The 17,373-nt window shown below is 38.9% G+C and overlaps 1 protein-coding gene across 1 annotated transcript in view; it reads right to left on the bottom strand.

Moving 5' to 3' along the window:
• Positions 1 to 17,373, bottom strand: part of smad3a (SMAD family member 3a) — a 50,580-nt gene that overhangs the window by 20,179 nt on the left and 13,028 nt on the right. Inside the window, exons 2-5 of the mRNA XM_022665238.2 lie at positions 6,444 to 6,637; positions 5,142 to 5,276; positions 1,998 to 2,072; positions 707 to 757 (exon numbers count right to left, since the gene is read on the bottom strand). Coding sequence (XP_022520959.2) covers positions 707 to 757; positions 1,998 to 2,072; positions 5,142 to 5,276; positions 6,444 to 6,637 — 455 coding nt within the window. The remainder of the gene's footprint in view (positions 1 to 706; positions 758 to 1,997; positions 2,073 to 5,141; positions 5,277 to 6,443; positions 6,638 to 17,373) is intronic.

Here is a 17,373-nt window from a genome sequence, read left to right as displayed (position 1 = left end):
ATACACCCATAGATCTATATACTTAAACATACATAACACAACAATACATGTGTATATATACATAAATATATATATATATATATACACACCCACAGATCCATACATAGTAGTGCATCTCAAAAAATAAGAATATCATTGAAAAGTTACTTTTTTTTCAGTAATTTCAGTTCAAAATTTGAAACTAATTTATTATATAGATGTATTACACACAGAGTGATCTATTTTAAGCTTTTATTTCTTTTATTGTTGATTGTTGATTATGTCTTACAGCCAATGAAAACCCAAGAATCAATATCTCAGAAAATTATAATTAGAATATTATAGAATATTAAGACCAAATGGTGCTTTTGGCAGTGTGGCCAGTGTGCCAAATCCTGCTGGAAAATGAAATCCTCATCTCCATAAAAAGAGCTCTGGTCCCTTGATTTCCAAATGAATTGCAAAATTTACTGATGGTCAATGATGGTTTGGAGATGCAGATTTCATTTTCCAGCAGGACTTGGCACACTGCCCACACTGTCAAAAGTACCAATTGGTCTTAGACACTGAATTTTGTTTCCAATGGCTGTAAGCTATAATCATATACAACTAAATGAGTTAACGCTTAAAATAGATAACTTTTTTGAATAGTATTCTATTTTTTTGAGATGCACTAGTGACACATAACCATAAATTGTACATTTACACACACAGTTAAAGGTCTTACCTAAGTTGTTGTTTGCTGGAGATACAGGACTTGGAGACAAGTTTGGAGAGCCTATAGAGGAACAATAAGAAACAGCTACAGATACAAAGCACTGAAACGAGAACTAAGAAATGAAACAACCAAAACAACATATACTGCACTGAGAGTAGGGGTGGAACAATAAGTATTGTTTGTATTGCATCTTATCGATATGTTGAGAGATATATGTATCATATATATCATTTTATTGAACCAAAGGTGCTCTTAACTCCCTAAGACTCACTCCCCAATTACATTTACTAAAGTTACTGCTTCATTACTTCATGTGGTGGCGCTATATTCAAATGAATAGGGTTAAATACAACCAAGTCATTTTTTCTTTATTTAGTTGAGTAGTTCTTGCTTCTCATAATCTGGATTAGAACATTACTCAAATATTCACCATTCACTGTATACCTGTAACTCTACCTCTTCACTACTTTACAACTGATGCTCTCAAACACTTTATTAAGAGGCAAGAAATTCAAGTAATTAACTCTTGATGAGTTCAGCACAGCTGTTAACTGAAAGCCTGAATTCCAGGCAAATCATAAAGCTGACTGAGAAAATCCAACCAAGATGTGCAAAACTGTCATCTAAACAAGAGGAGCTACTTTAAATAATCCAAAATATAAACCATAATCCATATGTTTTTCTTCATAGTCTGGATGACTTTAATAAACTTTTAAGTTGAACTGTTTTGAGGTATACAGCTCTGGAAAAAGTAAGATACCGCTTAAAAATGAAACATTTTGAGTTTCTTTGATTTTACCAAATTGAAAAGCTCTGGAATATAATTAAGAGGAAGATGGATGATCACAAGCCATCAAACCACCAAACTGAACTGCTTGAATTTTTGCACCAGGAGTAAAGCAGCATAAAGTTATCCAAAAGCAGTGTGTAAGACTGGTGGAGGAAAACACGCCAAGATGCATTTAAGAAAACAGTGATTAAAAAGTTATTCCACCAAATATTGATTTCTGAACTCCTGAAACTTTATGAATATGAACTTTTTTTTTTTTTTGTTATTTTAGCCATTTCTCATTTTTTGTAAATAAATGCTCTAAATGACAAGATTTTTATTTGGAATTTGGGAGAAATGTTGTCTGTAGTTTATAGAATAAAACAAAAATGTTCATTTTACTCAAACATAAACCTATAAATAGCAAAATCAGAGAAACTGATTCAGAAACTGAAGTGATATCTCATTTTTTTCCAGAGCTGTGTATATTTTCACATTGTGTAAGAGGCAGGATGTCTGCAGTCTACACACCTGTGTCCATGCTATGGTTCATCTGATGGTCGCTGGTCTCCCCATCCTCACTGAGGTAACCTGGAGGAGGCGTCTCTGAAACACACACACACACACACACACACATGGACAGACACGTTCAATAATTTGCACAAACACACAATTTCACACCCAGAGCACGGTGAGCATGCTTCATTTCAGAGTTCCACATGTGCTGAAACACAGAAGTGTTAACAGGTGCAGCAGATAATGGGTCTAATGAGTTTTTTCCTCAGGTTTCTATTTAGAGTCTCAGCAGTTCAGCAGCAGGAGCAGGAGCTCGGGGTCTGAGCAGGAAACGGAAAAATAAACTCCAGTATTACAGTAACTGACCACGCTTCCAAACCCTGAATCAAATACTCCTCCAGTGACGCAAGTAAAGGATCCTCCCTGAGGCACAGAGGTCATGCAGAGCTGAAACTCTTTAAAGCTTTTAACTGTTTCTGAAAATCTTCTATTCACATTTTATCCACATTTACTTTGAGCTGAAAAAGGCACATCTAACAAAGTAAAAAAAAAAAAAAAATCCCCAAATTACACATTCCGTTCCCTGAACTTATGCATACTGTGCATGTACTGTCACTGTTGGACAAAAACCTTGTATCTTATGATCAGGAGATCGCTGTTCTGTTCGAATTCCGGTCATGCAGCTTGCCATCAGCTGCCGGAGCCCTAAGAGAGCACAATTGGCTTTGCTCTCTCTGGGTGGGTACAGTAGATGGCGCTCTTCTCTCTCCCCTCATCACTCCTAGGGTGATGTGGATCAGCACAAGGCTGCATCTGTGAGCTGATGTATCAGAACCGAGTCGCTGCGCTTTCCTCCGAGCGTTAGCGCTGTGATGCTACTCGGCAATGCTATAGCTATCAGCAGCAGTTCAAAAAGAGGAGGCGTGTGCTGATCTTCACCCTTCTGGTGTTGGGGCATCACTAGTGATAAGGAGAGTCCTAATGAGTGGATTAGGTAAAATGGGTTGGGTAAAATGATGAGAAAATGGGATAAAACATAAAAAAAACTTTTGTACCTTATATTTACAGGAGAGGCAAAAATATCTTCTTAAACTTCAATAGCAGTCAAAATAAAACCTTTTAATTCCAAGTAATACTGGAGCATTTCTATTGGCCCATTCATTGTAACAATTTTAACACAAGGTAAAGAACAATAGTCAAGATTCACATTATTGGCCCTATCTTACAGCCCACCAACCTTCCACCTTCACACCTTTAAATAGCAACGGTGCTTGTGAATATATCTACACTGATGGGTGTGGTGGTCTGGAAATGAGGTGTGTTCAGGTACATTTCTGGCGTATTGCTATCTTGGCATTGGAAAACACAAGTGCTCAGCTCACCAGACATCAACAGTCAGACGTTCATTGCTATCTAGGAAACATGAGTGCATTTTCAACGCACTTACATGCAGCAGTTCAAACCCAACATTTACATAAAAAATAAACAGAATACCAAAAATAATAACATAACATTGCTGTTTCTGTAAGTGAGCTACTTGCACACCTTAAACAATCAGATCAGTTTCGTCTGCTGAGAAGAGCCGCACCGCTAAAATAGCAATCTGCCAGATTGAAGGCAGAGTGTACCTGGCTCTTAAAGGAATGGTAAAAGACACACAATTGATTTATTTCACGTTGCACCTAAAACACAACCATGATTCCTTAAGAGAATTAGTACATGCCTTTTGAATGCTTTGAGCCGAGCAATGTGTACTTTTCCCGTTGTTACGATAGCAAAGACACACTGACACGCCCTAAATCAAGCTGAATAGTGCACAGCTGAAGGCTCACATATAGATCACTAAAAAAAGCCCCCTAATGTTTTACATTAGCTTTACCACTAAGGACTGAACAGTTCTCAAATTTACACACATACTCTTACTCTGAGAGGGTGTGTGTAGGTGTGTGTCTATGAGGCAGTGTCTGCTGGGCTCTGGAAGTGCTCTCTGGGGTGCCTCAGTTCCACGTGTATGAGGCAGTGTTGCTGCTGCTGGTTTGTTGGAGTGGACGCAGGAAATGGACTGTGGGCCGAGAGCTAAACTGTTTCTCTGTCTGTCTGTCTGTCTGACCTGCCAGCTCACTGCCTCACCACAACCTCCAGTACCTGAAACAGCTCAGACCACAGACCCGGCTTATTCTAGTGCTGAGGGACACAACCTCACTTGTCCTGATGAGTGCCAGGTTCATCATCATAATGTTTTTTGATGGTCTTTATGACTACACTTGAGGATATTTTCTTTATTTAGTTTAGAGTATTTTTTGTCATAATATGAATTAGAACATTACTCAAATATTCACTATTCACTGTATACCTGTAACTCTAACTCTTCAATACTTTACAACTGATGCTCTCAAACACTTTATTAAGAGCACAGCTGTTAACTGAAAGCCTGAATTCCAGGTGACGCTACCTCATAAACCTGAATGAGAAAATCCAGCAGAGATGTGAAAAGCTGTCATCTAAGCAAAAGGTGCTACTTTGAAGAATCTAGAATATAAAACATATTCTGGTTTGTTTAACACCTTTTTGGTAGTTTTATAATTAAATATATGCATAAATAATAAAGAAATTGGTACTGTATATTTGTTCACAACATTTATTTCTAATTTTACCCAATTTTTTTCCCAATTTGGGGGAGGGGCAATTACCGCACACACACTTATTAAGACTCTCCCTCTCAGTAGTGTTGCCCCCTAAAACTATAAGAATTAAGCATTACTGGGCAGCCAAACGTATTTAGAGGAAAGTGCCAGATCTCCACAAGTAATGTGAGAAGAGAAAACACCTCCACCCACCCAGAGACAGCATAGCCAATTGTGCTTTCTCTCTGAGTCTGGCTGCTGATGACAAGCATTATAATGATCAAGAATTTGAGCCATTGGACCACTTGGAGCTCCCTATGAATAACCGTAAAACCATTATTTAATGAAGACAAGTGCTCAACACAAGTATGATTAATACAATCATCTTGTCTTCAACCTATTTTTGCCTTAAGCCCTTTTTTGCAGTGCAGGATCTAGGGTTTTGCTCAAGGGTTTTGCTCAAGGGCCCAACATTGGCAGCTTGCTAAGCCCAGGTCATTGAGAGACCTGTATACATGTACACTTATACACTTACCTGGTATATAGTTGCTCTGAGGCTCGATGCCCGCGGGGAAGTTGGTGTTTTCGGGGATGGAGTGGCTGTAATCGTCTAGAGGAGGAAATTCACTGGGGATCTCTGTGTGACGAGGTACCAGCACTGGCGGCAGAACTACACAGGAAAGAGAGAGCAGGGTTTATCAGCATTACCACTAACTAGAGTCTTTAATTGAGGTTCTCCCTCAATTATAAATGTGCATGTTTAAAACATATCGATGAGTTCCTGATGATAATTTTGATATTTCTCATTTTACCGTAATGTCTGGGCTATTGAGTGCACCTGAATATAAAATCCCAGAACAGTGTTCAGAACACACACCACATACTGCATTAACTCTATCTGCATGGGCATTCTCTTCTGAAGCTGATGCACAAGAAAGCCTGGAAGCAATTAGCTGAAGACAAGCAGTAGAAGAAGATGTTATACTGGAACCATGCCTGTTGTATCAAAAGATACACAAGATTAACTGGCTGACTGGTTTGGCTGCTATAAAAGCTAGAAAACCTGTACACTGCAAGCTGTACTACTCTAGCGTGTATCCCAATTAAATTTCTATAGTGTTTTCTCATGAACATATACAATATAACATGTGGTTCCCTATTTTCTGCCACCTCCTATTTTCGGCCATTTCAGCCTATTGCGCAGTTTCCTTTACCTCTCTGCCAATCGCATTAAAGAAATTGAAAACACATCACCTCCTGCCTTAGATAAACACCTAAACTTTATTTTTACAAAAAAATCGTGTCATACAATATTATTACATTTTCTTTTAAAGTCAAATGAGCACTGGACTGGAAATCTACACAGATTTCTCTCCAGAAAAACATTTATTTTGGTGAGTAAAGCTCTTACGTTTATTTACAGTAAGCTTAGATTTCCCATATATATATATATATATATGTGTATATATATGAAACTGAAACACCTGGTTTTAGAGCACAATAATTTATTGTGGTGACGGACAGTTCTGGTGGAAACAGGAGAGTTGAGGTGCACATTGAATTCTGTCGTGATTTGATCAGCCATGGTTTTTTGTTTTTTGGATACAATCCGGGTTTGGATACATCCCTTTCAGACAGCTTCCTCTTACAGCGTCCACAGTTAATCCTGTTGGATGTGGTTGGTCCTTCTTGGCGGTATGCTGACATTACCCTGGATACCGTGGCTCTTGATGCATCACAAAGACTTGCTGTCTTGGTCACAGATGCTCCAGCAAGACGTGCACCAACAATCTGTCCTCTTTTGAACTCTGGTATGTCACCCATAATGTTGTCTTACCTGGCGTCTCCACGCGCTGGTAGTGGTACGGGTTCACGCATACTTCGTCCTTCTTCGTGTGGAAGGCGTATTCACACAGCTCCACTGCTCTCAGCTCGTGGTGGGACTGCAGGTCTGGCCAGCGCCACAATCGGCAGTAAATCACGTGGGGAAGACCTTTCCGATGAGACACCTGCAAACGTCCATCCAGCGACCTGCCATAAATAGAAATTAAGAAATCATAAATACATTTTTTTATTCATTTTTAATAGCAGGTACTTTATGACAGTGCTTACAAAGTAAATCCCTATATTGTTTTCCATTGATTTTATCAATGTTTGTAGAATCTGGGCTCGCAGCAAGCACCAAGTCGTGCATCTCTGGCCATGGAAGTGGTGGGAACTAAATAATAGTGTCTCTATGTATCTATAGTATCCATTTATCTACATATTTCTAATTTTCCAATTTAAGCAATGCTTAACACCTTACAAACCAATCCATTCATCCATCCATCTCTCTATCTGTCTAAAGTGACCTATTCCCAATGTGCTTGTTTTAGGGAAAATAACCCTACTCTAAACCCACACAGCTGATTGGTCTAATGCTGATAAAGCAGGCAGACCCTCCTTATGCTGCTCCAGACGAGCAGAAAGCCTCCAGCATCCTCAGAGTCCACTCAGCCATGCTAACACCATCTTACACAGGCTTAGGAGACCACCAACAGGCACCCCCCTCACCCACCAGCACACAAGCACACACCACACTGTACACTATATATATATATATATATATATATATATATATATATATACAGCTCTGGAAAAAAAAGAGAGCACTTCAGTTTCTGAATCAGTTTCTCTGATTTTGCTATTTATAGGTTTATGTTTGAGTAAAATTAACATTATTGTTTTATTCTATAAACTATAGACAACATTTCTCCTAAATTACAAATAAAAATATTGTTTTTAGAGCATTTATTTATTTGCAGAAACTGAGAAATGGCTGAAATAATAAAAAAGATCCAAAGCTTTCAGACCTTAAATAATGCAAAGAAAACAAGTTTTTATATACATATATTTGGTGGAATAATTTTGTTTTTTAATCACAGTTTTCATGCATCTTGGCATCATGTTCTCCTCCACCAGTCTTACACACTGCTTTTGGAAAACTTTATGCCTTTACTCCTGGTGCAAAAATCCATCCATCTTCCTCTTGATTATATTCCAGAGGTTTTCAGTTTGGTAAAAGCAAAGAGACTCATCATTTTTAAGTGGTCTCTTATTTTTTTCCAGAGCTGTATAAAGTATATATAGTAATACACCTGTTTTTGTTATTGGGAAGTCATCAGAATAGTCTTATTAATGTTAATAGTGTTATTATCGTGTTTATTGTGAGATTTGTCTAAACAGACACAAAGATTACTCTAAAAACTCTTTAGGCCGCGACTCCAATGTAGTTATTCAAAATATTATTATAAGATTTCATATTGATTTTTAATTTTTACTAATGTAAAGTACGATATCAGTATGATACCACAGCTAGTTTTGTTACAAGAACCAGTGAGAACTAAATGCACACAAGAGTAGCAATGTCGTACCAGAGAATCTCTAAAGAGGAGAATACCCACTTAAAGTGAGTCCAAAATGAAAAGGTTTATATGGAGCAACTGAGCAAAATCAAAGTTTCATTTGCTGATTGTAAAACAGGCTAAAATCAAGTAGTGTGAACTTGGCTGATATTCTATTAAACTAAACCGGCAGCCAATCAATATATCATCCATTCTTTAGACAGAGTTATGAATTAAGAGATGTGTCCAACACATTCACAGTACTTACAGTTTATTCATCAGTTATTATCAGTTTTAATCAACTTCCTGATGATGCTTATAATGTATTTACCGTGAAATTATCTACAATGGCAAAAATATCACGTCATCATAACACATCACCCAAACACTACTCAGGACCATCTGCAGGAGCAGGACTGAGACAGGACAGCCTAGACGCTGAGACCGTCACCAGGACCTGAACCCCCGCCAGCTGCTGCTACAGAGCTCTGAGTACAGAAATGTGCTTTAAATTTTTCATAGCGGAGCTTTCACTGCACTGCCAGTCCTGCCTCAAAAAACACACAATGAAGAAACCAGAAAACCAGATGCCCCATAGACAGAGAGAGAGAGAGAGAAAGAGAGAGAGAGACCAAGAGAGAAAGAGTGTATGAGTATGTGTGTGTAAAAAGAGAAAGTGAGAGAAAGAGAGGGAGAGAGACAGACAGAGAGAGAGAGACCGAGAGAAAAAGAGAGAGAGAATGTATGTGTGTTTAAAAAGAGAAAGTGAGAGACAATGAGAGGGAGAGAGACAGACAGAGAGAGAGAGAGAGACCGAGAGAGAAAGAGTGTATGAGTATGTGTGTAAAAAGAGAAAGTGAGAGAAAGAGAGGGAGAGAGACAGACAGAGAGAAAGAGAGAGAGTATCTGTGTGTGTAAAAAGAGAAAGTGAGAGAGAAAGAGAGGGAGTGAGAAACAGAGAGAGAGAGCAAGAGAGAATGAGACAGAGAGAGAGAGAGAGAATGAGACAGAGAGAGAGAGAGAGAGAGAGAGAGAGAGAAATTCCTACAGTAAATGTACAGAATAAAAAGCTCCATTAGAGATGAATTATGTAATACAGATATTGGTTTATTCAGCCGTGGCCTGGTTTTAAAATAAAACACACAGCAGCAGCAGCCCTAATTCACCCTAACACACACACACACACACACTCTGAATCAGTGGTGGAGCTGCAGGAGGAAGGGCAAGCCGGCGCATGTAAACTCACTGTCATTTCCTCTGGTTTACACTCCACCGCTCTACACCAGCTACAGCGCAAATTAAGGTTAATGTAGAGAGAGAGAGAGAGAGAGAGAGAGAGAGAGAGTAGCAGAAGGAAGTAAAGAGAAGGAAAAACATAAGAACAGAGAGAATCGAGAGAAATAGAAACGAGAAAATGTGGTAAAGAAGAGTCAGAATAAAAAAAGAGAACAAGAGAACACACAAAGAAAATAGCAAAAAAGAGATAGAAAAAGAGATAGAAAGAGATAGAAAGAGATGAAAAACAAAATTAGTAAGACAAGAGAGAGTAGCAAAAAATGAAAAAAAAAATAAGTAGGAGGAGAAAACTCAAATGAAATGGACAGAAAATGAATTCAGAGAGATAGAGAGAGAAAGGACAGAAAAAAGAGAGAGAAATGAGCGAAAACAAAGTGAACAGAAAGAGATAAGAAATAAAATTAGAAAAACAAGAGAGGCAGAAAAACATGAGAGAGAAAGAGCGGAAGAGAGCGAGAGAGAGATAGAGCAGAGAGATTGAGCAAAAGAAGCAAAAAGAGCTAGAGAGAATAGAAAGAGAAGAGCGAAAGTGAGAACAGAGAGAAAGACTGAGAATAGAAAGAGAAAGATTTTGAACACAGCTTTAGCAAAATAAATGTGTATATTCTTTCAGAATTTCTATCTATCTATCTTTTCATGCTAATAAACCATTTTTTAATTGAAATGAAAGAATGAAAAAACAGAAAGAAAAAGAGAACTAAGAAAAAGGCAAAGAAGAGCAAGAACACAGAGAGAGAGAGAGAGTCAGAAATATGTGTATAATATATAGATATTATTTTTTATAATTTGTTTATAGTTTGAACACTGTAGATACTTTAGATCTTAATTAAGAAGCTTAGGCTTCTTCACATGATACACAGAAAATTCATCATCTGTAAACATCCTGTAAACTAACGCAGACCCTTGTGTTGACAGTAGATTGAGAGCAGTCAGCACAGTGGACTACAGGCTTCTAACATCTCCTAGAGATGATCTGTGGACCACTAGAGGGTGCTTCATGGCCCACTGATTGGCCCACTGGCACATTGGTTGAGGAACCCTGTTGTAGGCTCGATCTAAAAGCTTCATTTGTAAAATCCATTAGACATTTTTACTAATATAAATATATAGGACATCTACAGGGGTTGGACAATGAACATTTGACACCTGTAATTTTAGTGTGGAAGGTTTCATGGTTAAATTGGAGCAGTCTGGTGTATTGCACCAGTAAGAGCAGAGTGTGAAGGTTCAATTAGCAGGGTAAGAGCACAGTTCTGCTCTAAATATTCCAATGCACACAACATTATGGGCGACATACCAGAGTTCAAAAGAGGACAAATTGTTGGTGCACGTCTTGCTGGAGCATCTGTGACCAAGACAGCAAGTCTTTGTGATGCATCAAGAGCCACGGTATCCAGGGTAATGGCAGCATACCACCAAGAAGGACCAACCACATCCAACAGGATTAACTGTGGACGCTGTAAGAGGAAGCTGTCTGAAAGGGATGTTCGGGTGCTAACTCGGATTGTATCCAAAAAAACAAACAAAAAAAAACACGGCTGATCAAATCACGCAGAATTCAATGTGCACCTCAACTCTCCTGTTTCCACCAGAACTGTCCGTCAGGACAATTAATTATTGTGGTCTAAAAGCAGGTGTTTTATTTTCATTGTCCAACCTCTGTGATGTTTTTTTTTTTTTTTTTTTTGCTACACTGTGAACCGTAACTCCTCAGGAACGTCTACACACACACTCCCATCCCCTGAAGTCCTGCTCCTGCCACTCCACACATGAATTATGCATGACTGCTGCATTATGCATTTTAGATATGCATCAGTGGCACTCATGACACGCTCCTACCCCACATACCCCAAGAGAGTGAAAAATAGCGAGAGAGAGAGAGAGAGAGAGAGAGAGAGAGAGAGAGAGAGAGAGAGAGAGAATTTACGGAGCTGGATAGAGTTCATCGTGGTTCAGCAATGCTCCCAAAGCCTTTCAGGAATCCAGGGCACTCATACCTTATTCCTGACTGACAGACAGCGAGCGACAGAAACAGAAATACAATATACAGCTCTGCACTTCAGTTTCTGAATCTGTTTCTCTGATTTTGCTATTTATAGGTTTATGTTTGAGTAAAATTACATAAACTACAGACAACATTTCTCCCAAATTCCAAATAAAAATGTCATATTTACAGCATTTATTTGCAGAAAATGAGAAATGGCTGAAATAACAAAGAAAAAAAAGATGCAGAGCTTTCAGACCTCAAATAATGCAGAAAAAACAAGTTCATCTTCATAAATTAGTGTTAAAGAGTCCAGAAATCAAAATTTGGTGGAATAACCCTGGTTTTTAATCACAGTTTTCATGCATCTTGGCATCACATTCTCCTCCACCAGTCTTACACACTGCTTTTGGATAACTTTATGCCACCACTCCTGGTGCAAAGATTCAAGCAGTTCAAGCAGCTTGATTTGAAGGCTTGTGGTCATCCATCTTCCTCTTGATTATTTTCCAGAGGTTTTCAATTTGGTAAAATCAAAGAAACTCATCATTTATACATGGTCTCTTATTTCTTTTCCCAATAATTTCACCAACATTTTTGAATATCGTGAAGGATATTAAACCCTGAAATAACGTGCCACCCCTAATTATCACATCATTGCTGTTTTTAGCAAAAAAAATCACACTGTTCTCATTTCCCATTATATACAGTATCTACTAGAGACAGATTATATCTGTCCAGTATCATTTATTTTACTTTAATCCTGGATATATGGAGATATTTGGAGTACATTATTAGTAGTATCATGACATTCTGGATCATTGACTTTCTGTTACATACAGTATCTAATTTTCTTTTTTTTTATATCCCAGTAAGGGATGTGCAATATCATATCATATATAGTAATAAAGTTTAATTTTCATTTAATTTTCATGTTTTGTCATATCGCCAAGAGTATCGTTATCATGAAAATACCGTGAAATATCGCGATATTATTTTAGGGCCATATCGCCCACCCGTACTCAGATCTATGGTTTAGTACAGAGAGCAGAAGTGGAGAAATCAGAGAAAGGAATACTGACTGATTATTGATTTTACTCTGGGAGGAAATAAGGTGAACAGAATTATGGGACCCATTTACACACTATACAAAAATACTCATGTCCAGAAGGAAGATCTGTCCCACTAACTCTCCCACCGTCCCCCACCCCTCAGCTCGCCTGCTGTCACTGGACTGGAGAGACGGGTGGGGGTTTGAGGGGGGTGAAGAACCGAGGAGTGGGGGTGAAAGACATGATTTCACAAGGATCTGGCGAGCAGATTTAATCTGTTGAGCTCAGAGAACAGAGAATCCGCAGATACTGTGAATGTGAGTGTCTTGGGAAACCTTTCTGTTTAAGTCTGAGTCACAAATCTGTACTGCATTAAAGCATCAGTACGTAACATTTCTTAATCTTAACCCTCCTTTTATCCTGTTTAAAGTTTGAGAAAAAATTGGTTGAGACTAGTTTTGTGATTATATATCATATTTATGGTCTTTTCTTAATTTGATAAAGACAATAAGTAAAAAATAAAATGTTTTAAACCAGAGAATAGAAATGTTAGTAAATTTAAGGAATTTAAGGATAGCAGGAGGGTTAAACTGAAAGTAACAGTATTCCTGAGTTTTAAAAGGAATCACAAAATGTTCTGTCTTCAGAGCATTCTAAAAACCACTAAAACGTTGTCTGGTAGGTTTGTGGGATATAATTGCTCTCTTTATTTAAAACAAATATTTCATAAATGAACCAAATTAATTAAACAATTGAATAAAAACACAGAATTTCGCACACATTTTTGTTACTTTAAAAGTATTCTTCCACATGTTCTTTGCAATTACACATTTTCACCAAAGAGGTCCCCAAATCCCTACATCCCCAAAACTTACAGACTGTTGCTTTAAGTACATATTACTAGGGATGCACTAAATGTTTGGTAACCAAAATGATTTGTTAGAAAACTGCAAAACAAGGCATATTTATTGATTAACCACAAAAGTGAGAAGCCAGGATAATTTGTAACTAAGACATTAAATAATTTTTTATATGAAATGTCCATTCAAAAAGTTGTGTAGCTTGATAAGTGTTTGGGAAATTACCTAAACTACATTGCTTGTTGTTGGTAAATACTTTTACATATTAGTTTTGTAATGATATTGTCTTTAAAAATAAAGACAAAACACAGTAAGACTAAATGAATGCAGGCAAAGGCGAAAAGGTGGCAAAAAAAAAAAAATCTGCAATAAGATTTTTAAATTCTGGTTGGAAAAAAAACATTCATTGCAATGCTAAATATTACAGCTTCAACTGCGAGGAGATAAAAATATAGTTTCTATATATTTTATTCAAGCCTACAGCACATTTAATATATAAAACACTTTGCAAAACATAACAGGCTTTGCATAACTGACAGGTTTTTAACAAATAGCAACTGATATTTCCTCTGGCAGCTTCTATATTTATATGTATCTTGATTATTCCATTTTAAAAATTGCATTAAAACTGTGATTCGATTAACTGCCCTGCACTAATATATAAACACAGACTTTGACCTTATTAAACAGACTGGGTATAGGGCCCATACATAACTAGACATGAACAGACATCCAGTATCATCTGATATACTAAGTTCAGGTATCAGTACTGATTTAAAAACTAGCAACACATACTATTACTTCTTTATAATTGTATTTACTAACCATCTCAAGAAAAACGCATTTAAAAAAATCTTCTTTTAGAATTATTGATTTAATTTAGTTTCTATTACAGTGTATATGAGAAAAGCACTGCAGGCTCTTAGGAAGGGAAAGCTCTGGAAGTTTGAGAAGACGTGAACTTGCTGAACTCGGCTGTATGCAAATGTGATGCACAGAAGCAGACTGTTTGAGTTGGGGGAGGACAAAAGCAGAGGGGCTGACAGACCAGACTTCACCCCTCCTCTGACCCCTCCAGCCCCCCAAAATACCCCTCAAAATACTACTTCACAATCACTAAATACCCCTCCCCCAGCCCTAAAGCCAGACAGCAGTGTGACAGCATGCAGGCCACGGTCAACAGCAGGTCCATCATCTATTTCAGGAGGAATTTCTCCACAATAAAACGTGATGTGTGGTAATAATTCTGTTGAAAATATTGATATTAATGATCAATTATGATCAATTAAGTTTAAATTGTTTTCAAATTAGTTTAATCTCCTAAAAAGTTTTTTTTTTACATTTTTTTAACGTAGTTTCAGCTGCACTATTTTTCTCAGTATAAGAAGTAGTTTGGTGTTTGCATTCACTGTGGACCTCTACCTCACTCTACTCACTGTTTCTCACTATACCTCATTTCTACCTCACACTCCACCACGCTCTGCCTAACTCTACCTCACTTTATCCTGCTTTACCTCACTCTGACTCTGATTTATTTTCATTCTACCATCACTCTGCCTCTCTCTGTCTAGCTCGTCCTCAATCTGACTCATTCTGACTTATTGTACCTCCCTCTAGCTGACTCTACCTCACTCTGTCTTACTCCACAACTCTCTGCCTCACTATACCTCACTCTACCTTGGTCTACATCAATCTGCCTCATTTTACATGACTCTACCTGGATCGTTCTCGCTTTGCCTCACTCTACCTCACTCCACCTCGCTCTGCCTCAGTCAGACTACCCCACTCTAGCCTACTCTACCTCACTCTTTCTCACTCAGACTCATTTTTACTCACTCTACCATCACTCTGCCTCTCTTTGTCTAGCTCGTCCTCAATCTGACTCATTCTGACTTATTGTACCTCACTCTAGCTGACTCTACCTCACTCTCTGCCACACCAAACCTCACTCTACCTTGCTCTACATCGCTCTCCCTCACTTTACCCCACTCTAACTGACTTGTCCTTCCTGTACCCCACTCTACCTCACTCTAGCCCACTATACCTCACTCTGCCTTACTCCATCTCACTCTGTCTCACTATATCTCACTACCTCACTATGCCTCATTCTACTTGGCTCCACCACACACTGCCTCACTATGCCTTTTTCTATCTGGCTACACCTCACACTATCTCGCTACGCTTTGCTCTATCTCACTCTAGCCTCTCTCCACCTCAGTCTGTCTCACCATACCTTACTCTACCTTGGTCTACATCGTTCTGCCTCACTTTACAAGACTCTACCTGGATCTTTCTCACTCTGCCTCACTCTACCTTACTCCACCTCACTCTTTCTCACTCAGACTCATTTTTACTCACTTTGCCATCACTCTGTCTTTCTCTGTCTGGTTAGTCTTTCTCAGTCTAACTCACTCTACCTCACTCTAGCCAGGCCTACCTCACCCTCTGCCACACCAAACCTCATTCTACCTTGCTCTATATATATCGCTCTCCCTCACTTTACCCCACTCTAACTGGCTTGTCCTACCTGTCCTACCCCACTCTACCTCACTCTAGCCCACTATACCTCACTCTGCCTTACTCCATCTCACTCTGTCTCATTCTACTTGAATTCCACCTCACTCTACCTCACTCTAGCCTGCTCCACCTCACACTGCCTCACTATGCCTTTTTCTATCTGGCTACACCTCACTCTATCTCGCTATGCCTTGCTCTATCTCACTCTAGCCTCTCTCCACCTCAGTCTGTCTCACTATACCTCACTCTACTTAACTCTAGCATCACTCTGTCTCACTAAACCTCACTTTACCTCACTATGCCTCATTCTACCTGGCTCATCCTCACTGTAGCCCACCCTACCTCATTCTGCCTTACTCCACCTCACGCTGTCTCACTATACCTCACTATGCCTCATACTATCTGTCTCCACCTCACTATACCTCACTATAGCCTCTCTCCGCCTCAGTCTGTATCACTATACCTCACTATGCCTCATTCTGCCTGGCTCCACCTCATTCTATCTCGCTGTCCCTCACTCTACTTAATTCTGACCTCACTCTACCTCACCCTGACTCACTCTACCTCACACTATAGACTGAGAAAGGAAGACTACATTTAAAAAGCTTGATAAAAGTGGTAACAAGTCTAGAGGACATACACCATATGGACAAAAATATTTGGACACCCAGTAATGCAGGGTAATTTTATATATGTATTTTATCCAGTCACTCAGAACTGAATGTACACGTACTCTTGCAATAGTGAGAGACATGTCCGGAATAAGTGAAGCAGCTCACAATTTTCACAAATCTGCACTGGGTTGGGTTTCTCCCCCTCTGCTAAAGCCATTAGGGCCCTCCTTGTGTAAACAGAAACGAGCTGCAGTCTGATCCATAGGTGATATCACTGGCCGGCTGGCGGTGGCTACGGGCCCAATCTCAGCAGGGGTGCAGAGTAGAGCAGAATAAACTCCAAAAAAAGACAGACAGACTCACTCTACAGGCCTGAGGCCAGTGTAAATTTGGGAACTGTTGATCTATTAGCTGATCTCCAACAGAAAAGAAAAGATTCTGGATAAAGATCACAAATGAAAAAAAGCTCATTGCACAATTAGGCAACGCAATTAGACAACATTTTCTGGCAACAGATGTTGAGATACGGGTCTACAACACTCTAAACCTAGCTTTAAATGGGAATTTTCAGTTTTCACACCTGCTATTTTGGTTCTAAAGGTTTGGTTTTAGACCACAATAATTTATTGTGGTGACGGACAGTTCTGGTGGAAACAGGAGAGTTGAGGTGCACACTGAATTCCGCGTGATTTGATCAGCCGTGGTTTGATGTTTTTTGGATACAATCCGGGTTAGCACCCGAACATCCCTTTCAGACAGCTTCCTCTTACAGAGTCCACAGTTAATCCTGTTGGATGTGGTTGGTGCTTCTTTGTGGTATGCTGACATTACCCTGGATATCGTGGCTCTTGATACATCACAAAGACTTGCTGTCTTGGTCACAGATGCTCCAGCAAGACGTGCACCACAATTTGTCCTCTTTTGAACTCTGGTATGTCGCCCATAATGTTGTGTGCATTGCAATATTTTGAGCAGAACTGTGCTCTTACCCTGCTAATTGAACCTTCACACTCTGCTCTTACTGGTGCAATGTGCAATTAATGAAGATTGATCACCAGGCT

Source organism: Astyanax mexicanus, chromosome 23 (assembly GCF_023375975.1).
Source record: "Astyanax mexicanus isolate ESR-SI-001 chromosome 23, AstMex3_surface, whole genome shotgun sequence".
Taxonomy (NCBI): Eukaryota; Metazoa; Chordata; class Actinopteri; order Characiformes; family Acestrorhamphidae; genus Astyanax; species Astyanax mexicanus.
This window is presented reverse-complemented; position numbering and strand designations above follow the sequence as displayed.